The sequence below is a fragment of the Teleopsis dalmanni genome, chromosome 2, assembly GCF_002237135.1.
Source record: "Teleopsis dalmanni isolate 2A chromosome 2, ASM223713v2, whole genome shotgun sequence".
Taxonomy (NCBI): domain Eukaryota; kingdom Metazoa; phylum Arthropoda; class Insecta; order Diptera; family Diopsidae; genus Teleopsis; species Teleopsis dalmanni.
In genome coordinates this window covers 148,167,762-148,191,004 of record NC_051847.1, presented here as the reverse complement: position 1 = coordinate 148,191,004, position 23,243 = coordinate 148,167,762, and the positions used below count along the sequence as shown (strand labels likewise).

Here is a 23,243-nt window from a genome sequence, read left to right as displayed (position 1 = left end):
TTATTACTATAGAAACAGCCCTATAAAGTTTAAATGCAAAATTAAAGTATTTATTTTATTGTCTTTTTCTAATAATAATTAAATGTTATATATTTAGAGATCATTGAATTAAAAACACAAATTTTATAACAAATGCTTACAAATTGTTAAATATTTTCAATAATAGTAAATTAATTTATTAATGAAAATTATTTTTCCGTAAAAATTTTAAAAAACACTTTAATTGCTTTAATTCCACGGAAACATTGTTATAAATTGTTATAAATGAATATTAAAAATGTTATTAACAAAATAAAAACTAGCAAAAAAATGTTAATACAGCAAATGTTTCCCAATCTAGTAATACAAATAAAATTTCTTAAAAGGGAACAATTTTTAATTTCAATTCTGCTAAAAATATAAAACATAATCAGGAGTAGTTCAAAGAATGCACATAATTGCTTTTGATTATATTTTTAAAATTGACTTTATAGAATTGTGTTCTAACATTATATGAAAAAATAAATTTGTTTACAATAAAATAATTATTTTAACAAATATGTATTTTTCTATTAAAATTATTTTTATTAAATTATAAATGTTTACAAACGTTTTTCTAAACTTTATATATCATATATATACAATAAAAAACAATGTATAAATTAATATAAAAATATTCGATTTTTACTTATTACTCACGAGAGTGAGTGAGTCCAATTCTTTCCAATGAATAAATATAATAAATATTAAAATTTTCACAATAAAAAAATATCTCTCATTATGTATTAATTATAAATATATATAAAAACGGTTATTTTAAATAAAAACGAAAAATATATGTCGATATTTTTGCAAACATTTTGTTGATTTAGTTATAGAATGAAATATTTTTGTTTTAATTTGCAAATGCAAACATTTTGTTGACTAACTAAATAAAAAAGTAATTTCATACATTACGTTTAAATTTATTTATTTTATAAAATTTATATGTTGAAATATTTTTAATTCAAAATTACATAAAAACTTCTTATTTTTATTTTCACTAATTTACGTGTTCTGAGTCTAAAGTATTATCGTTTTCTGAAAAGTATTTATTTAATTTTTAAAATTTTTATTTATTTTAAAATTAATAGTTATTAATTTTATCTTTGTAATGATATAAAGTATATATAAGTTCATAAGTAGGACTCATACTATTACTTATTTTAATTGTTACTTTTAAATTAATAAAAATTTATATATATATATCTGTTATAGCTGATATATAATCACTGTTTTCTTTAGATTTATTAATTAGTTTTAGTTTTTTATTTATTTTGTAAATAAAGAGTCATTAAATTGCAATTGTTTATAGTAAAATAAGTATTTAAACAAATTTTTGTTGTATATAAAACTCGTATAACCTTTAGCAAAAATAATGTAATAATTAAAACTGTAATTTTTAAAATTATATAAAATATTAAAGAAAAAATTTGCCCAAAGAAGCAAACAAAATTAAATAAAATTTGTTTTAATGTTAATTTTTCTTGCCGAGAGTGACGCTTCGGATTCGAACAGCAAAGAAAAGACAAGGACAAAAATTTATTTAATTTATTGAAATTTGGCTGACCATACAACATTGTTTCGAGTATTGCCAAGTACTCATTATCAGTAAGTCTTATGAAATATTCGAATTTCATAATTAGTTTATAATCCGTATATAATTTGTTTGAACTGTAATTGCCAAGCTTAGAACTCGTGCCTGTCAAATTAGAAAATTTGTTTTAATTATAAATAGTTTCTGATGCTATAAATTTTTTTTTTCGCAATCCATTATTTTACTACAATCTGTCAAGTGTGAATAACAATAAATAATATTTACTACGAGCTAAGTAGAAAGGCGCATATAGACCTTGTCCAGTAACATATCTATATACATAGATTTGTCGGAACTTCAATATTCTTCATACCAGAGGCGAGGCGTCGAATGGTTCAGAGTGTTCAGTGAACACCTTAACAAAGCTTCATTTTTAGATCTTTTTTTTAGGTAAAGAATCTCACTATGTTGCTACTTAACATTTTTTATAATAGCTTTTCCAAACAGATTAACATAAACACAAAACGTAGAATACAAACAAAATTTCACATATGTTAGTCACACCCAACATTACTTTTAATTAATAAAAGAGAAAACACATTGCTCTTAAAATATGCTAAGGTTCAGAATGAAAACTGCATTGCGCTGCTTACAAAGCATGCAAATAAAATAACATTCATATTGGGATTATGTTCAATATTGAATAAACACAAAACATACAAACAAATATAAAAATAAAAGAGAAAACAAGCCCCGCAAAATATGTACGTAAAATAATCATAACTCTTAAATTAATGCGTGTAAGCGGTTCAATAAAAAATGTGAACCTCCAATGTTATGCAAAGTAAATACAAAAGAGAAAAGAAATGACTGGGCGAAAATCGCTTTACATTTGACTAGAGGTTCAGTCGACCAAATTGAACCCCAAGTTCATACAAACCGTGCAAATACAATCAAAGTCACGGTTGCCGTTTTATATGGGCAAATGGTTCAGTAAAAAAATTGAACCGCGCATAGTAAATACAAAGTAAAAGAGTAAATGAGTTTCTTACTCTTATGTAGAGGTTAGAAATAAACCAAAAACAAAGTCATTATTGCAATTTTATACTAGCAAATGGTAAAAGTAAAGAAAAAAATTAAAAAAAATTTGAAGTGAAAAATAATATTTAGAAATGGATAAATGTGTGATTAAAGATTTGATTCAAATATCTTTTTTTAAACGATCTTCTGAAAAAAAGATTTTAATTCAAAAAATGAATAGACCAACTCCAGATATGAAGAATTTGGTACCTGATGTAAAAAATTCCTACAGCTATTTACCATAAAAACCAGTGGATCACAAGCTGTGAATATTTAAATAAATTGTTTTGTTGGTCTTGTATGCTATTTGCTTGTGGAAATTACAAAACTCAGAAGTAGGGGCAATACGTTATAGTTGGAATTCTGTTTTGATCAAATTGTGAATACCTTGCCAAAAAGCTGACGCCTCGCTACTGCTTCATACATATTTTCTATGCAACTGAAAGCAAGAAAATAATTACTGATGATCAAATTTAATAATTAAGCATTACAGTTAATAAATTTAAAAAGTAACGCAAAATTTTTTTCCTTTGAAAATTTGTATATTTATTTTTAAATAATTACAGTATTCAGTTTATCTAGAATGTTACATATAGTACGAATTTTTTTGAGGTATTTAATAAACTATAAGGCGAAACCATCCAAAACAACATTTGCCATCACCTTTCTGGTCGACAGTACAGACTTCGAAGTTTTTCCACTATTTTCTTTCTTCATTCTAATCAGTGATATTCATTCATATCATCATCCATATTAAAAATTTCCTCAAAAATTTAAAACAATTGACATTATCAATAAATTATAACTTAACCAGTGTATAAATATTTCTTCAGCTTTTAGAAAATATTATTGTATTTTCGGTATAAATTAATATAAAGAAACCGCCATCTTTGGAAAAGTCATAAAAATGTTTTTGAAAAAAATAAAATGGAATTAATGGTTAAGATTAACAGCATTATTTTAGTTATATTACTATTACAAGTTAAAATATCAAATACTTTTAAATAATAAGATGCCTTCTTCTAAGATTTGCAAGAAATATATCGGATCTCAAAACAACGAACAATTTCTTCACAAGAAAGTATTTAATACTTTTTGTTAACAACTATTAGTAATAATTATATTTATAAAACAAAAAGAAAATGCCAGCCGTATTTCAATCATTACAGTATCAGTAAGTATTACAAACAAAGTAAGTAAAATTTGTTAAAACTAGGTAAATAACTTCAATCATATCAACAATTCACCTAGAAACCAATTTTATTGTTATAATTAACCTGTTTTATTGATAGCATCTGCACTTCACACGCTGACACTAATCATCAAATAAATTCCGCAAAGAAATCATCAGCAATCAGCTCCATAGGGTGCAAGTTACTGAGTAACGAAAACAGACATGCGCGACTTGATTAATATATTAACATCAGTGATTTTATAAAATATAAAAATCATGTAGAATAGTCGTAAAAATAACTGCAAGAGATCATGTTTATACATTTCAAATAAAATCAAAAAATAAATATAAGGCTTTTTTTAAAATTATTTAAAAAATATAATGAAGCAAAAAAGTGAGTAAATGCAAATCATTGAACCGCCAATGAAGGAAATTATACCTATAGTCTTCTATAGCCCGTTGTGAAAACGCTGCTGGCACTTCCGTGAATAGCAGAATTTATTGAAACTGGAGTTCAATTCATATAAAAACAGACAAAACTGATTAAAATTTCACTTTTTATAAAGAATTTTTAATAACAGAATTATTGACTCAGCAAATGTCATAAATGCATATTTCTTTCATTTTTGTTTAAAAAATTTTTTTTTGTTATGACAAAACAAAAAAAGAACGATAAAATCTAAAATTCTAGACTAGGTTTCTGAAACACCAGTCTGCGGACCGATCGTTGTAAAGCAAATAAAATATTTTATAAGTCTTTGTGAAACACATTGAATAATTTTGCTATCTGCTGTATATTTTGGTATTTTGGTATAATACAGTCATCGATGTAGCCAACATGACGGTATTATATTAAAAAAAATATAGGTCTGTAAATAAATTATTATAACATGCACTCATTATTACTCATACGCTCTAGTTGTCCAAAAAAACTGTAGATCAATTATGCTGAGAGGTAAGTAATAAGAAAAAAATATTTTTGCACTAAATATTTATAAGATAATAAAGTATACAAAAACAAAATAAAATTTATATGAAAATATTTATCGTAATGAGAAAAAAACTGCCACATAATACATACACCGCCATCATTACATTTATTATACTACTACTATAACTGATATTATGTGGTAATAAATGAAACTTTTTAAAATCCCTTCAAGTGTAATTTTTGGAATGTTTGCTACGAAGTAAAGAATATATCTGAAACCTCTAAGATATATATGTATTCTTGATATGACCAATAAAGTGAATTTATTTAGTTTCAGAACTACAATACTGATACACTGTTTATAAATGCAACTTAAATAATTATCAAGCATTTGGAAAAGTCGGAACTTAAAATTTTTTTAAATTATTCTAAACTTATTGAACAAACTTGTGAAAATATTGAAAATATAGATTCGAAAGGCGCGTGCTGTCCGTTGTCAGCAGTTCGACTCGGAAGCATATATTGTCCATTGTGATGACTTCAAACAATTTTTGGCGGTAGAGACGAGTTGTAAACCTTTGTAATCCTTGTCAAACCATTTGGTTTTCCAGATAAATTTGAGGAGATCCGATAAGTTTGCTTTCGTTATCTCTTCCAAGCCAAAGGAGACAAAGGAAATGGTTGATAGATTCTACCTCCTCTTCATCTTGGCAACTCCTACATAATCCGTTGAATCCGTTGAAGCATAGGTGCGATGGCACAGTGCCCCGTTAGTACTCTAGTAAGCACACGAACTGCAGGTGTGCTGAAGCCTAAAAGACTTTTCGTTTTATTTTTGTCCAAACTAGGTCATAAGGTTCTAGCGACCTCACAGTCTTCGCGGTTAGTCCATAAATTGTTTGTCACCGTGTTGGTGATTTCCTCTATTATCCTAAACAGTTCACATATTGGTGTTTGTATTGTGAGGTCGGCTTCTCCTGTATTCAGTTCAGAACCTCTTCTGGCCATCTCATCTGCTAGTTCATTCCCTTCAATATTGCTATGCCCAGGAATCCAGCAAAGAGAGACCTTGTAATGTTTGATGCTCATCAGTGAGGTGCGACATTTTAATACAATCTTGGATTTAACTATTTTAGATTCAATTGCTTTCAGCGCGGCTTGACTATCTACAAAAATCGTGATATTCGAGGGACGAATTGTTCTTTGTTGTATATGTTAAGTTTGGCCGCTTTTTCAATAGCATATATCTCAGCCTGAAAGACGCTGCAAGTGTCAGGGAGTCGGTAGGATTGCTTTATCTGCATATCTTGTGAGAAGGTACCTGCTCCCGTACCACCCTCCATATTTGAGCCATCTGTGTAGATGGTAACTGCAGAGTTACCTGTTACACATCCAAGCTCCCAGCTATATCTGGATGAATAAAACGTAGGAATTTAATACGAAATATTAAAGAATACGAAAAATTGTAATTGAAACAAATTATATTAATAGAATTATGATAATGACTAAAATACAATTATAAAACTTAAATTTTCCATGGAATTTAAAAACCATGTATCATACGAAATAATTTCAACCTTGCATGGATTTATGAATATGAATGTGATGTATGATAAGATATTAAAATGCACATGCATGCCATCATAAAATCTATAAATAAGCTATCACTGGAGATTACTTTGTTAGGATATGGTTCTCCATTTAAGCAAGCCTTCTAAGCTATCAACATAAATGACTATCCTAGTCATATATTTAAAAAATTTATATTCATTGAAAAGACTTACATAGAATTTAATTCAAATTCCTACAACAACATATATCGAATTCATTGGTATTGTTTTTGTTTGCAAATTGGTTTTGTACAATAATAATTTTCGGTACTTACTGCTTCAGAAATACTTTGTATTGTGTTTGTGATATTCGCGGCTTCCCATATCAAATAACAAAATGGCGGCAACGCAATAAAACTAACGCGAAGCTGACCGTTTTATTTATATATTAAAATTAAAAAGGAAAATCTAATTTTTACATTTTAACACTATAATAAATGTGCAGTTAAATGTTTCAATTAGTTTAAGTAAATTTTTTAAAAATTACTTAATCGTTAATAAAAATTGCTTGAATACAATGAATTTTTAAATATATTTTGTCACGGTTTGGACTCTAGTCTGTTTTTCTCCTTGCAATTTGTCATTATTAAATAAGTTGACAGCATATGACTTGTATCTTTTTTAATTCAAAAACAAATAACGTATACACTAAATATTTAACTAAACCAATTATTTCATATTTTTAATACAACATATAAATATTTTCCAACGCGAAACCAACGATCATTAAACACCTTACGACAATATCGTTACTTACGAATATGACGTTCGGGCCAGTGTTGTTAAATAATTTAATTTATATAAATTTAAGAAGTTTATATTCCACAAATTCAAATCAAACTTAGATGAAGTACATCTTATTATATATGTGGGGAGGTAAGTATGGACGAAGTTGGAGTAATAATTTAAAATCAAGTCGCTGAAGTATAACTCTACAGAATAAAAAAAATTAAAAATAATTTAAATGAGATATAATAAATGATATATAAAAAATGTACGGAGCATATCTTTTAAAATTTAAATTTTTTTGAATTTAGCTTAAAGCAATTATTATTCTAAGATGTTATGTTAAAAAATGAGAAAATTATATATTTTACTTTTTAATAAAACAACTTTATTATTATATATTAGTAATTAAAAATATATTCCACTCTACAATAGTTCTTATTACAATTTTAAATTACTCATTTAAATATTATTATTTTAATAATATTTATATATATTAATAATATTATTTTTGTTATATTATTTTCTTATTAAAATAAAAATATAAATATTGTCATTTTTGGAAATTAAATTAAAAATTTTTAATAATAGCACGTTCAGGCTGCACTAAATTGGCATATAATTAACACTGAACAACCATCTGCTATGTCACTGAATAGAAAGGTCACCTGGCCCTTTTTTTTCATCGAAAAATTTTGATATATAGCAAATAAAGTGCAAGAATAAAGCTCTTTTTAAGTAACCTAAATGTATTATTGTAAATAGTTCATTTTGATATATAGCAAATAAAGTGCAGTAATGAAGCTCTATTAAGTAACATAAAAGTATTATGGTAAATAGCTAATTAAATTTTTGTATATAAGCATATTATCTAAATCATGTTTATTGAATTACGGCAATTAGATGCTATATTTAATACATGTGCTCATAATTGATTTAATATACTTTTAGCACCCAAAACAATAAGATCAAGCAATATAATTTATCTATTGTTTCTTAAATTTAATAAATATAAATATTATGTATTTATATTAATACACATTCACTGGACATATGATTCTCATAAAGATGTGAGTTTCCCAATAAAAGAGACAAAACACTTTTAACAGTTTGCCATGCCGTTTATATACCCTACAATGCCTTAAAATCAGCCATTTGAAGTACTTTAGCAGTTCGCTTTGACGAAGGTTTTTAGTACAGTGTCCTGCCATTCTTGAGTATCTCACATTTCGAACAAGGATGGTGCAAAGAAATTAATTTTATTTTCCATTTGCAGAATAAGTGATGAGCGCCTGAAGAAGCTTATTGAGTTTGTAAAATAAGATAATCAGAAATCTTGTTGAAGAATTAAATACAGACGTCATCCTTAGTTTAATCTTTTCTTTTGAATTTCACCCTTACAAAATTCGCCTTATTATATAACTAAATTACTGAATTACGTAAATAATTACGCCTTGATAATTTAAATATGTAAGCCAAAAAAAAAAATAACTTCAACATTATGAAAAAGCAGATAACTGCTGACGAATTGCCATAACCGAGCAACCTGAGTTGAATCTACTTTATAGCAAATTCAAACTGAACCAAATGTGAATTCTAATATGTTATGTTACATTGAATTAATCAAACATCTTCACAAAATACAAAGCAAGCTCAAATAATTAAACAGCATTGCATTCCACAGATTAAACTTAGTTTATTATCGAAAGGCAAGAAAAAATTTAACTATTATCAATATCTTCTGTCTTAATTAGCACTTTTAGATAAATGGAACTGAAACTAGTTATCTAATTATCTGAATCCTTTTTGTTTCCAAACTTATTTCAGAATCAACTCTGTCACTGAATCGTATTCTAAACTCTATATCTGTCTTAAAGAATTCTTCCTTATATCTACTTCCCAATATGGTATAGTTTCGTCTGGAAAGAGATGTTGCCATGAGTTAACTAACACTTTGAACACTTCAATATTTATTAATAAAATCTATACCTGTGCTAAAAGTAGACGAATTTGAATTCTACTAATTAGAACTAAAACGATTTATAGAAATAAAACCTATAAAACTATTCGACATGTAGCAATGAATGGACTTAATTTTCCAAGAACGCACAGGTAACGTCCCAGAGTCAATCGTCGCCAGTGGTGATCAAGTGACATTTAACACCTCCCAAATCGACTTCACAAGCAGTTTCACAAGCAGTTTCTAACGGGTTACAACAACAACAACTTCATTTATATTATAAAGCAAAAGTTGTCTTCTTTGTAACTCTGGTTTTTTAAATACTAAACTACTCATATATCGACTTTACAAGCAGTTTCTAACGGGTTACAACAACAACAACTTCATTTATATTATAAAGCAAAAGTTGTCTTCTTTGTAACTCTGGTTTTTTACTAAACTACTCATATATCAAACATTCACAACTACTCATATATCAAATCAACACAATTCAACATTTATGTATTGTTATAGTTTACTTTTTTTATTAAGTTCTGTACTTCACAGCTTCAAAGGTTTTAAGTAAATAAAATTGCAAACGTTAGTGATGCAAGTCAAATGAAGTTCATTAGTATTTAGTTTAGTTAGTGTACATACTAAATTTGTAATAAAAAATAATTTCAAATTATATTTTTGTTAAACGTATTTCATTGTTCTCAATTTTTGCATTTTATTTTGCCTCAATTATTTGTTGAATTTAAATATTGCAATTTATTTCATGATTGTAATAATGTAAATTTAAAATACATGAAAAATTAAAAACAAAATATAAGATTTAAAATTTTATATTGCATTTTAAAATTAACTAATTTTTGCTGTTTTTTTTTTTTGTCAAATTCCATGTTGGGTCTATTGTTCTATAATTTTATTTTCTTTTTATTCGCATATCGTTCGTTTACTTCTTTTTCCACACTACTTCTTTTACTTCGTCATATAAGTCCCAAAAAAGGAATTTAACTTCTTCTAAAGATGTAGGGAATTTATTAACAGGATCAACAGAAATTTCATCGCCAGGTTTTACACCCTTTACAAAATTATACGCAATAGCGTATACTTTCCTCGCTTCGTATAAACTCTCACGTGCAGCAACTTCAGCTTGACGAGGATAGCATATTGAAGCAATAACACCGGCACCAGTTGTTGTATACAAAACCTATGATAAGAAAATAATTACTAATTTTACTAAACATATTAATTCTAAAATAATTAATAAAACCTTTCTAATAAAACCGCCACGCGCGGCAAAAATAAAGCCGGCCAAACCACCAATAGCTATAGCACCACTTCGTGGTAAAGAGTTATGTGGCTGATTTAGATAATCGATTGCTGACATACTGTGCGCTTTAGCTGTTTCATAATAATGATCAAAAACTTTCATTTGATCGGCAACTACATTATACCCAGACTGTATTTCAGTTCGTACGACCCTTACACCGCTTTCAAGAGCTCGTCGTGCATTAGATTGTTGCTCTTCGTCTGTTTTTGAACTGTTAAACAAATTGTATAAAACTGTTATATAAAATAGAAAACATTTACAAAACTAATAAAAAACTTACTTATTGCTTGAATGCAATGGTGCATACAGCGGCAATTCACTTGGTCTACGTTTTAAATGTGACACATCATTTGCTTCTTTTACAGCACTTGGAGTTTCAGCAGCTTTCGTTACACCAACAGCGGCTAACGTCAGCGCTGGTGTTATGATTATCACTCGACGCAACATCACAATTTTTAATTAATTTACTTTATGGAACTTAGCAATAAAAGTGTGATTACTTATATTATTTATTTGAATAGACCCAACGAATGAGGAAATTTTTTAACGATTTAATACATTTTAATCACATTGCATAATATTGAATGACGTTCATGTCAAAACAAAGCAGAGTTGACAGTAGACAGAGGGTGTTACAAAATAAATCATTTTCAACAATTTGATAATTGCAGTGTTGAAAAAAAAAATTTGTTTCCTATTTGATTAACATTAGGCAAAGCACAAAAATATAAATAAATACTGTTGGCTCTAATTACACTTTGTTAAAATTTACGCTTAAATAATTCCGTGTATTGTGTTATTTGTCGGACATTTTGTATACATGAAACTGTCACTGCATTTCAACAAACAATGGTTTATATTTTTTTTTTGCTTAAAAGATGCGAATCACAAATAAAAAACATTTTTCTAATATTAAGTTTAATTTTTAATTTCCACACATGTTTCACTTTGAATCAGAACATCAGTTAATAAGTTATGAATAAGCTTAACATATAGATCATATTTTGTTTTTTAATAAAAATTCTAACATTCTTGCTAAAACTATATACGAAATTTATTTCGAAAACACTACTAATATATCTTAATATAGATTCATAAATTTTATGAATTCTGTAGGAAATCCATTTTGTTATGTATATTATTTATGCAGAATATGGACGATGCTACATGTTTGCAGACAAGGTATGCGTGTTATCAAATCGCACCGTCTATATTCAAGTTTGCATTGTAAAATAATTGAAAAAGTTGTAGACATTTATTTTCTTTAAAAGAAGCAAATTTCAAAAATAGTGCTACAAACAATTATTAAAGTAGTTTATATAATTTAAAAATTACTTTGTGCTAAAAACATTTTTTTAATAAGTTTTTATATTTTAAAAATTATTTTGTGAATAAAAATATATTAAAATGTAACATTTTAAAAAATTAAATTAAAAATTATTTTAGTTTTAAGAATTAAAATAAGAAATTATATAATGAAATAAATAACATGTTGCGCTATTATCATCTAAATTTCTTCAGTTTCGATTGCTATTTTGCACTCTGTATTTGCTCCGCTGTTCTGAACACAGTAGAAAAAAAGTCAAAATTAAGTATGCGTACCTTGTCTCAAAGTGTATAGCAAAGCTCATATTTGGACTTCATACTTGGTGTGCAGATATGTGGCATCGTCTATACCATGCTTTAAACACATTAATAAGTATTATATAAAATCGAGTTTATATTGAAATTAAGGCTGAACTAATTGCCCTGTATGAAAGCAGCAAACCCGTGCTTCCTCATAGAAAACAATATATTTGTGCCAAAGCTAACATAGTGGTAAACGTAAACACCATTGAATTTGGATTCCTTGATGTACCCATATAAAAATTTTATATTAGCTGATATAAACAATATAATTCCTTATATAATATAATTGCAATATAATTTCTTCATTACGAAATATTTAAATAACGGATTGAGCTTTTGTTTACTTTTTGCATGCACTATTATAACTAAAATAATACTGGATGCACGCGAAAGTTTAGTTTATAATTTTAGGTGCTAGTAGTTGTAATACTTGAAACGTAAAATGAATATTTTTGGCAGCTGAAATTACAAATAAAACGTGAATCTAGTATGAAACTAATAAATACAAAACTACAAAAGTTTAAGAGAAAAGTTCTCTTGATGTAATGAATATATCGTGTTTAAATTACATTAATGACATTAATTTGGAGAAGTCACCAATCAATTTTATGCTTTTATGATTACATCAAGATAGTTATCATTTGGAAGAGTTAACTTAAACTAGGAGCAGAAACATTATTCAAGACCTGTATCGTTGCCAAATGCGTTAGTAAATATATATATGACATGTTAGCACACAATATATGTGTTTTTATTTCACAAGTTTTATAGTTATAGTTTTAAAGGCTGTAATCGGCATTTTTGCCTTAAATGATTTATTTATTTATTTGAAATGAGCTCATTTATATGAAGGAGACCAGTGGAAATATGGTATTAGCAATTTTTTTTCGAATTTGAATAACAGTTAAGTTAATAATTTACTGTCACATCTACTAATGAGTAGTAGTATTTCTCTTAAAAATGAGTATCAATACAAATCAGCTGTTCGATTTGCGCTCGCTCATATCTTATCACGTTGCATTGTTGCTGTATTCGCAAAGTGGTTAACTGTGAGGTGTGTAATAAAGTGGAAGCAAATTTTAAAGTGAAAAAGTTAAAAGAAAAATAGAATTAATTTAAAACAAATGTGTAAATTAATAACTAGTATACTCGCTAAAATATAGAATAAATATTAGAAACGTGTTAAAAAATTATTTGTAAAAGTTCTAACCACGATTTGTTACCACCAAAACCACCTACGTCCACGACGCGTACTCGGCCCAGAAATAAAAAATATCGTTTGTATCGCCTTATCAGTCGAGCCTTGAAAGGCTCTAATACAACATAAATTTTTGCACTCAAACGCTGTCCCCCCACAACAAACAACATACACAATCACACAAACATTAACAAGTCAAACCAGCAACATTCAAGGACACTTGGGTGCTTCAGCAAACAATTCATTCTCCAATAAAAATACGAAATTTATTGTTAATAAAAAAATGATTTTACGAAAAAGTTATACATAAATTTTATATTTTTGTATATTTTTAGTCTTAAGTAGATAAAGTGAATATAAAATTATTTTTTATATATAAAAAAGATTTTTGCGCGAAAATAAAAAACATGGAATCGTGCAACTGCTGATTGAATTTGTTACGTAAATTTTAAAAACTGACCGAACTGGGTATTTAGTTGAGTGAGTTGGGTACTTGCTTCTGGGCCTATGGAAACGACAGCCAACTCTAAATTTAGGTAAGAATTATTTTTGTTTTCCTGCTAGAACATGTTTAAAAACTCTGATTATAAATAGAATGAAAGGAGGTTCGGATCTTGAGAACCTACATTAAATCGAATTATAATGTAATTACTGTCAAGGCAGTCCTAATTTTTTTTTTTTGGTGTCTATACATAGCTGATCACATGTATTGCAAATATAGTTTACATACATATAAACTGTAATACAGTAGTGAATATTTTATAATCCTATTTTATTTTGCGTTTAAATAAAAATATTACTAAAAATAATATTTAGAATTTTTTCATGTTAAGAAATTTAAATTAAAATTCCACTCACAACCCGAAGCAGTTAAATGGCGGGAATTCTTTTACGTGTTTTCCTGTGATTATGGAAAAGTCACTTCACTATATTTCTTATATCTTTATGTATATTTATTGTCTGTGTAATACGTTTATGTAATAATTTTTGTACTCTAACCACATAATAATGGGCGTATAAAAATTAATATGTAAATTTTTGTGTCATCATTAAAATACGAAAGTTTTATTTTATTACAATTTTTCACTATTAAACTTATCATTTTAGTTAAAAATGATAACGTTATTAAATTCTTTCTCATATATTTTATTATTTTATAAGCTAAAAAGGTAAATAACAGTCACCAACGTCTTTAGCAATCCACCCATATAATTTTAAAATCAAAGTCTTATCTTTATCAACTTTGATATAAATGGAAATCGACTGCTTAGCACTCTACAGATGGTTAGATAAATACAAACATCTACATAATTTAACTACTTTAATGTATATTATAAAATTTAAAAAAATAATCACTTATTTTTGGCAATAAAGTTTCTTTTTAATTTGTAGGCTTCAGAATTAATTATGAAGTTGTAATCAATATAATTTTACCACACTGTGGGTTAGTTATATATAGCGTGTTTTTTTTAAAGGATTTTATATTTAAAGAGAACAAATGCAATAAGTCAAATATTTTTAAATTGATATAAAATTTTATAACATTTATAATGATAAATTATTTTGTTCAATTAGACATAATACATATAACTTGAAAACTGCATAATTTGTATAAAGCTTCAATTTTCCATAACGTTTTTAATTATTAAAGACTCGATCTCAAGTATACGAATATCCTTCATAATATTTGCTTCTTAAGCCTAGTACTAACATAAATTTCATATTAACATAAAATTCTAATATAAAATTGAATTAAAACAAGTTTTATGCAAAGTGGATCCCAGTACTAGGCTTAATTTGATTAGTTTTGTTACCTAGCTTATAACGTTTTCGATTGGTAAATCTCGGGAAACTTTTTTAATCGAGATTTACTTTTAGTACAAATTTCATTTCTGATTGGTGACGCTTGATATTAATGTATAATACCCGAGATTAATCCATAACACTCTAGATATTTAGCCAAAGTAGCAAGATCAATCTGACACTAACAGCTGTTTTATATATGAAGTGTGATTTGTTTCGATATATGTATTTATAAAAAATGTAATATAATATCTACTAAACAATTACAAGAATTTTATATATATGTTGAGGTTAGTTGAGTTGAGTCAATGCACCTGAGCACTTTTACTCTCTATTAACTGCGAGGTTTCTACAAAACCCCTCTTTGCGCCTTGACTGGATTATTGTTTATCACTTCATTAGACTAGGCAATAATTGACCTCAGATCTGCATATCTCCCCGAGGAGCCTGTAACCATTCTGAGATTTGATAACGCGGTGTTAGTAAGTCTGTCAGACTTCGCAAATAATTTCAGGGCTCTATCCTTTATGTATTTTTTGATGGGATCAATCTTGAGGTCCCTGAGGATGTCATTCGTCCTAATGTACCATGGAACTTTGAAAAGTCTTCTCAGAGCCTGGCTTTGTGCAATTTCTAACTGGTGAATAGTAGTGTTTGAAGCTTTGCTAAACGCTACACAACCATATAACAAGAATTTTAGATTACTCTAAAAATTTTTAATTAAGTAACCTAATTTAACAGATCTAAAGTAAATCTAGATTGAATTCAGATTTACTAATTAAACACACTGTAAGTGTGACATAGACAAATAATTTTATTTAAATTGACATGTATTGATTTATTGATAAAGTCAACCTCAGTGTCTCAAGGTGTAAGTATTTATTATGATTACTTGCGTATATAATTTATAAACAACGCTCAAATGTAATTGAAATAGATTGTTAATTGATATAATAATTATTTGGTGTTTAATAATAATAAATAATAAACTGTTTATAATTACACCAAAACATATATAATATATCAATTAATTCTCAATAACAAAAATTTTATGCAGAATAACTACTTTCGCACTTCTGGTCAAGTTATTTAGTAATTCCATCAAATTCCCATCAAAGTAATATGAATATTATGGCAGTCTTCTATCAGTAAAGTAAATATAATATATACATCAATATGTTATAAATGATCAAGAGTTTAGCAAAAACAACATTTTAATTTATCGAGAAATGTTACGTATACAATTCTAGTGTAATAATTTAATTTTGATTATAATTAACTATAAAATCAGGTAATTAATTGCACATTTTGAAGAGACATGTGTGATCCGTAGACTAGGTCTTTATTTGGTTAATAGTTATTGGAAAGGTTTTATTTATTTTTTTTAATTTTCTCTTATGATAATGCTTTTTCGATTTTATAGTTTGTTTCTTTTTGGAATACGTATAGTGAAACTCATAATATTATTATTTTGTTTTGCAAAGTTTAAATAAATACTCGTCAGAAAACAAATAAAATAGAGATTATATTGGAAAAACTTTTTTGAACTAAAAATAATAAGATATGAAAAGTTAAAGATAGAGCAACGCAGATTTAAGGAGAGACTGTATTTTTAATTTGTTAAGAGTATAGCGTGGTATCTGTGCTTGAAATAGTATTCTTACTTTAGCGGAACTGTAAACACAGAGGCTATATTTTTATTCAAAATTATTTATTGTGTTGTGTTTATTTCCTTAAGCAGGAAACTAGAAACTAGTTTTTGGGAAAATAATTTTCTAATTAAATTTTTCCAAATCTTATATTGTCAATATATTCGAATTGAAATCAAACTTGCTGTGATGAATGAGAATGTCGACGATTACAAGAGTATTATATTTCGTTATGAATATTATCGAAGTATAGTGAATTTATATATTTGTACTGGTGTATTGTTAATTGCGGAGGTGATTTCTTGTTCCCAAAAAAAAAATATTCCTTTATTTTGAATTTTTTTTGAAATACAGGATATTAAATAAAAGTTATCCGTAATTAAGATTGTATTCAAAAATTCATAGTATCCAAAAAAGTTTAATAGAAAATTTTAATTATTTATTAATTTTCAATCCATTATATATATCTTAATTTAATATATAACATATTTTTTTACTTAATGAATCGAAAATGATTTTATACTAAAAACCGATCTATCTCAAAATTTTTTTGCAATCTCATTTTTCATATATTAACACCTTATTGGCTTGCGAGTAACATTCTACTTATAAAATCGAAATAACGTAAATCGGTTGATATGAAGTTTACTCGATTTACCAACTCTTTACTTACTATTACAATCTCAACAACACGGATAAGACGTAATTTCGCAGTACATACCACTAGTTGATTAAAAACTCCCCGGGATACAACTAGGTGATTCAGTGTATTGTAGGGGACTTTCATCTTAAATATTGAGCAATCATTTGAAATAATCAAATTAGTTTTTTATATTAAGTATAAAAATGTATGTTATTGCGCAAACATATTGGAATGTTGATAGCGGCCCGGGTATAATGAGGTGTTGCCACCAAAAAAAAATTGTTTAAAGAAAAATTTTAATAAAACTGGTTAGCGCAAAAATATATTAATTAGAGTTCCACGATGAGCTGTCAATAAAATTCATTATTGTATTATCATGTTATTTTTAATAATTATATATCCCGATATATTTTTCTTAAAACATTTTCAAATTATTTATCTCTATATACTATGTAAACATTATTGATATTAACTTATCTTTTGTTTTATACGAAACTAATTGCCAAGAATTCTCAATCAAAAATCGAGTTCAGTTTGATAATTAAAATATATTGTAAATAAAATTAGATAATAAAAAATTACCTATATAAATAATAAATTAATAACGAGATTAAGCAATATTTAGTAGTTCAAACTACTATGTGTTATTTTGTTACTTGAGTTTGATATTAGTAATAGTTTAAAATTTGTAATATACTCATTATAAACTAACAAACACTAATACTTTTTTGACTATTATATAATGATTATTAAAAAAAAAATTATTTAGAGCCTGAAGCACCAAAAAAGTAAACCTAGTGGATTTAAGCAAAAAAAAAATACTTCGCTATATTTTCTTTCTTGTATATAGTTGAGAGATATAGGTTTTCTCATTATGTTTAATGTCAAAGAAAATTAAAAAGTAGACAATTACGAAAATTAAAAGGCATTTATTCCAATAGACTAGAACAAATTAATGTAAATTAAAAATTTCCATAAGTCGGGATATAAGAAAAGTAGATAAAACACATCTTCATAAAATTCAATAAAAATTGGAAAAATGAATTGAAGGACAACATGAAAAACTTACTTGATATATATATATCGTAGTAAAAAATAATATATTGGTCTAATTAATTTATTTTATAAAAGCTCTAAATGTTATTGAAAATAACACATTGGTCTAATTAATTTATTTTATAAAAGCTCTAAATGTTATTGAAAAAGAATTTTATCAGATATTTTACAGAGTAGCGATATTACTATTCACACTGGTGATACTAGTTTTTATTTTTAATTTTATCATATATCATTATAATTAAATTAATTCTTTTTTAATTCTTAGCGATGTTGATGAATATGGCTTTAAACGTGCAAATAATTTTGATTATAAAAACTATGAAAAATTTATGTCGAATTACCTGAAGACGCTGTCCAAGCGACGAATGAAATGGGAAGCAATATTACAACAAAACAGTGATCTCACAAATATCGATGCCAAATTGAAACGTTATATACGAAAGGGGATACCAGGTGAGTACTATAGTTAATATAATAATTTTTGTAAAACAACAAAATTATTATAAAATTGGAAATCCAATACCATAGAAAATTATATGTAATACTATAATGAATCATATAATTTCGCTACCTTTAGATTCAAAAAGAGTTGACTTATACTACTTTAATCCATTTGCAGTTGACATAATACCAACAACCCCATAACCCCATAAATGAGTAAGGTTTCAAAATTTTGTATTTGCAAGTACTTGTCCTTTCACCTATTTTATTATGGACAACATCTAGTCGTCGATGTTGACAATTAAACCCTACTAACTTTCTTACTAATTTATATCTATACTTTCTCAGTACCTCTTTTCACTCTTCAAACGAAAATATAACTTTTCATATATAATAATGTTTGTTGAAGAATATATATATAAGAAATTGTATTAAAAATGAATATATCGTTGTTATTCTAATGGGTTTAAATTTGTTCTTGTAATAACACAATGGGTTAACCTCATAGGACAGTTTGTTTATAATATGTACTAATTTTTTATTTATTTTTGTAAATTATAATATATTATTATGATATTTATTCTTCCTCACTGCAGGTCCCTACCGTCCTGATGTTTGGATGAAAATATCTGGCGCACATAAGCTACAACAACGTTCTCCGGATCTCTATCGTAACCTTTTAAGTTCGCGATATGAGAAGGAAATAAGTGACTCTATATCAATTGATCTACCTCGTACGTTTCCTGACAATATCTACTTCGAGACTAAGAAAGAAAGGCTTTTTAATATTTTAATTGCATATGCACATCATAATCGAGAAGTTGGTTACTGTCAAGGATTAAACTATATTGCTGGTAAGTATTAAATATTATTTTTATTTGCTTTATTTTTTTGGTAGACAGTAAAAATCTGATGTCAAATAATTAATCGAGTTTTGCTTGTTATGGTAAACTATAATATAGTATTTCAGACATATAAACTCGACTGATCAAATAGCAATTAAATATTCTTAAACCATTTTTAAAGAAAATAACATATCCAGCTTTTATATTTATTTCTTAAAATTGTTTTAAACTCTTGTATAAATAATTTGATTTAAACCTGTAACTTTTAATTTGAAGTTATACAGAAGTGCAACTTATCCATACATAGGGAAAGCACTGTTATAAACATATAAATTTCATTCACAAAAATTAAATTTTGAAACTTCCGGTAAATGACTCTCGTCAGCTAATCTACAAACTGAAACTTTAGTCTATTCTGTTATTTTTTTATTCATAATTTAATTTAATTTATTTTTATTTGATAATTTAAATTACTATCATTAATTAATTAATTAATTAATCACGTACTTAATAAAGTTCACGAAGAAAACATTATCTGTACATTTTTATTATAATCTAATTTGAGTTCTACTCGTTTAAATTTTATTCATTTTGTTAAGCTTATATTTAAACTCTTAAATTATTTTTTAATATTATAAACGTACTAATTAAACGTGCATATGAAAACCATGTTCAGAAGATGAATGTGGTTTTCATTAAAAAAACGTAGCACAAATTTGAGGTAGTCACCTCAAAATGTGGTTTTCATGTAGCAACATACAACAACTTTGAAGTAACCACTGTGTTAGCCACAAAAGTTGAGCTGAATGAACATTCTGGCACTGTAGATGCTATTGCGGTTATCAACTGCTCACAATAAAGTCTATATAAAATAGTTTTTCAGCTTAGATAACACATACATATATTTTTAAGATATAAATAATATGTATATATTAATATATATTATATATTAAATAATATGTATATATTATTTAAGCTTTAAATTGTTTTATCTCCTGTAAAGGAATTCGAATAATGTGCTCCACTAAAAGTATTTCTATATATCTTAATATAATATGGATAGATAATACCGTTGGCGAGATGGTGTAATGGGATTCCAAGTTCCCAGTAATATTTTAGACCATTTAGCACTAAATATTATTTTATTTATTTATTTCAATTAAGTTTATTTCCAATGAACTTCTAATTTTAAAAAGTCCTCCTTAAACTTATATACACCTGATTACTACGACCATATTAGTACACTATTTAGATTTATGTGACTATTATGTTGTTGTATAATGCTTGGATGGTTTGAATTAATTAAGAATATTTAAGAATGTCTAAGGGACTCTTTAAGAAAAAATTTTGCAATTGATTAAGTGTTCTAGAAATTTAATTGCTTTTATGTTGAATCTGTGTTGGATAATTAAGACTCTGTGCACATTCATTTTTTGCCGCAAGTGTACACCAGGCTTAAGACTCAGTTATTCGGTACGTACCGTAAGAACTTAAGTCAAAGCGAAACAAAAGCGGCATACTTTGTTTATTTCTTTCCTATTAAATATACAGGTAGGATTGGTTGTGCATTTCGCTTTGGCTTAAGTTCGCTTAAGTTCTTTCGGTACGTACCGATGAACTGAGCCCTTAAATGTAACATTTTACTCGTACATTATTTAAAAAATGTATTTTATAAATTATAGATAATAATACAAGCAATAATTACTTCTTTTTTTATTTTCTATAGGTCTTCTATTGATCGTAACCGATGATGAGGAGAAATCATTTTGGCTGCTAAAGCATATAGTGGAAAATATAGTACCACAGTATCATACTAAAAACATGGCTAATCTTTTACGAGACTTAGCTGTCTTTAAGGAAATGGTGATAAGAAGAGCACCCGCTGTAAATAGACACATTGAACAATTGGGTAATATTTTGTATTTATGTATATTTCTATATTAAAAATATTTATATGTATAACTTATTATATTTAAAGGTTTGCCGTATGCTGTCATAGCAAGTAAATGGTTCATTTGCATATTTGCTGAGGTGTTACCAGTTGAGACAGTGCTAAGAATATGGGATTGTGTATTTGCAGAGGGTTATAAGGTGTGTACTTCTTGTACTTTAGTTTAGTTGTAAAAAAGTAATGTTTAAAATGCAATCGTTCCTTACAGATAGTTTTTCGAGCTGCATTGTCACTCTTTTTAACTCACAAAAATGACATACTGAATTGCGAAGATATTGCCGCCTTGGCGAATTTATTTCGAGACATTATGATACAAGACGATATTGTTACCAACTGCCATAGTTTTATACAAGCCATGTTCAATTTGCGTTTAAGTCGCAGTGAATTGGAAAGCTTACGCAAGATTTGCGTGGGTCGCAATAATACTTAAAATTTAGACTAAATGCTGTAACTGCTTGAACTTATTTTATTTTGGCTTTGCTGTTATTGAAGATGGTAGATTTAACAGTTTTGTTATTGTAAGTTAAGTTTGTTTTAATATTAGGATAATTTATACAAATTCTGAATGTAAATTTTGCATTTCTAGTTTAGTTGTAAATTTAGCGTCCCTCAAAAACTATGTTTTGTAGTATTGTGTGTGTATGCCGGTGTGTAGTTTACTAAATACAAAGTGCTTTTGTATTATTTAGGCTTAATTTTTAATTTAATTGTTAAGTTTATTTAAATTATTAAATAAAATTAAGTTTTTCTTTGTTAGAGTAAAACATTTTTAGATGAAAGTTTTATTACTGTAACCATTGTATTGTACCACAAACAACTTATATATAGATGACCAAAGCAAACCATAAAACTGGCAATCATTTTGAAAGCAAATAAATTGTTCTTAGTGTCATCTTACTAACACAATGATTAATTTATTTTAAAAGCTCAACTTTCTGATGTGCTCTATGAGCACATATGATTCTATGGTTCTATAATTCTTTGGTTTACAGTCTACGTATGAATGTTAATAAGATATTGTAGATTGAATAGTGATTGGACGGCCAAATTTTAAAATTTTAGTGAATATTTATTCTCTATAACGCTGGATATCTAGATATAAATTGTTTATGATTCTACTAAGCATTACTTTTGTACTGTATATATGATATATCTATCACCTAAAAGCAACCAACCTATGTGGTTGAATTACCTTCCAGGTCCAAAAACTTTAAGTAATGTTAACTCTTTCGTGCAGTTATTTTAACTTAAACTGCACGTAAACAAAACAATTAATTTGATATTTGTTTGATATATTATTCTATTATTATGTATTTATTAGACAATTTGAGCTAGTAAGATAATTTGTATAGATTTATTGTAATGATATTTTGTTTGTGTATTATGCTATTATTTAATTTAATGACCAAGAACAAAATAGTAGTTAACTTGTAACATTGTCAGTAAAACATAGAAAGACATAAGTTATAGGCTTTCATTTTGTTAGAGAACAAATCACAAAAAATTAACTAAAAAATCAGGGACATAAATTTTATAAAATTTATCAAAATAAATGGAGTAATACTTTTTATCTGTGTAATTATTATATTTTTTTAAAATATTTTTTATTTTACTGCATAGATTTATGGTTCGAAAATATATTTTTCGTTGTGAACTATTATTTTTTTTAAATTG

At 26.7% G+C, this 23,243-nt stretch overlaps 2 protein-coding genes across 2 annotated transcripts; one reads left to right on the top strand and one right to left on the bottom strand.

Annotated features, from left to right (window-relative positions):
- Window positions 1-9,893: 9,893 nt before the first annotated feature.
- Window positions 9,894-10,943, bottom strand: LOC119679486 (MICOS complex subunit MIC27). Its single transcript, XM_038091866.1, has 3 exons — window positions 10,632-10,943; window positions 10,292-10,562; window positions 9,894-10,228 (listed from the first exon to the last, which is right to left on the bottom strand). The coding sequence occupies exons 1-3, from the start codon at window positions 10,796-10,798 to the stop codon at window positions 9,971-9,973; spliced, it is 696 nt and encodes a 231-aa protein (XP_037947794.1). The 5' UTR covers window positions 10,799-10,943; the 3' UTR covers window positions 9,894-9,970.
- Window positions 10,944-13,534: 2,591 nt separating this feature from the next.
- Window positions 13,535-23,085, top strand: LOC119684229 (growth hormone-regulated TBC protein 1-A). The gene is made up of 6 exons (XM_038098233.1): window positions 13,535-13,714; window positions 18,598-18,785; window positions 19,370-19,627; window positions 21,345-21,527; window positions 21,597-21,709; window positions 21,778-23,085. Exons 1-6 carry the CDS (start codon window positions 13,686-13,688, stop codon window positions 21,997-21,999), a joined length of 993 nt encoding a protein of 330 aa, XP_037954161.1. The 5' UTR covers window positions 13,535-13,685; the 3' UTR covers window positions 22,000-23,085.
- The last annotated feature ends 158 nt before the right edge of the window (window positions 23,086-23,243 follow it).

What these genes read in the sequence shown, in the direction of transcription:
- LOC119679486 (XM_038091866.1), bottom strand. Translation starts at nt 10,798, where the DNA reads ATGTTGCGTCGAGTGATAATCATAACACCAGCGCTGACGTTAGCCGCT. An exon ending in CCATTGCATTCAAGCAATAA is followed by an intron (nt 10,563 to 10,631) that starts GTAAGTTTTTTA and finishes TTTGTTTAACAG; the next exon opens with TTCAAAAACAGACGAAGAGC. An exon ending in GTGGCGGTTTTATTAGAAAG is followed by an intron (nt 10,229 to 10,291) that starts GTTTTATTAATT and finishes TTCTTATCATAG; the next exon opens with GTTTTGTATACAACAACTGG.
- LOC119684229 (XM_038098233.1), top strand. Translation starts at nt 13,686, where the DNA reads ATGGAAACGACAGCCAACTCTAAATTTAG. An exon ending in TAGACACATTGAACAATTGG is followed by an intron (nt 21,528 to 21,596) that starts GTAATATTTTGT and finishes TTATATTTAAAG; the next exon opens with GTTTGCCGTATGCTGTCATA. An exon ending in TATTTGCAGAGGGTTATAAG is followed by an intron (nt 21,710 to 21,777) that starts GTGTGTACTTCT and finishes CGTTCCTTACAG; the next exon opens with ATAGTTTTTCGAGCTGCATT.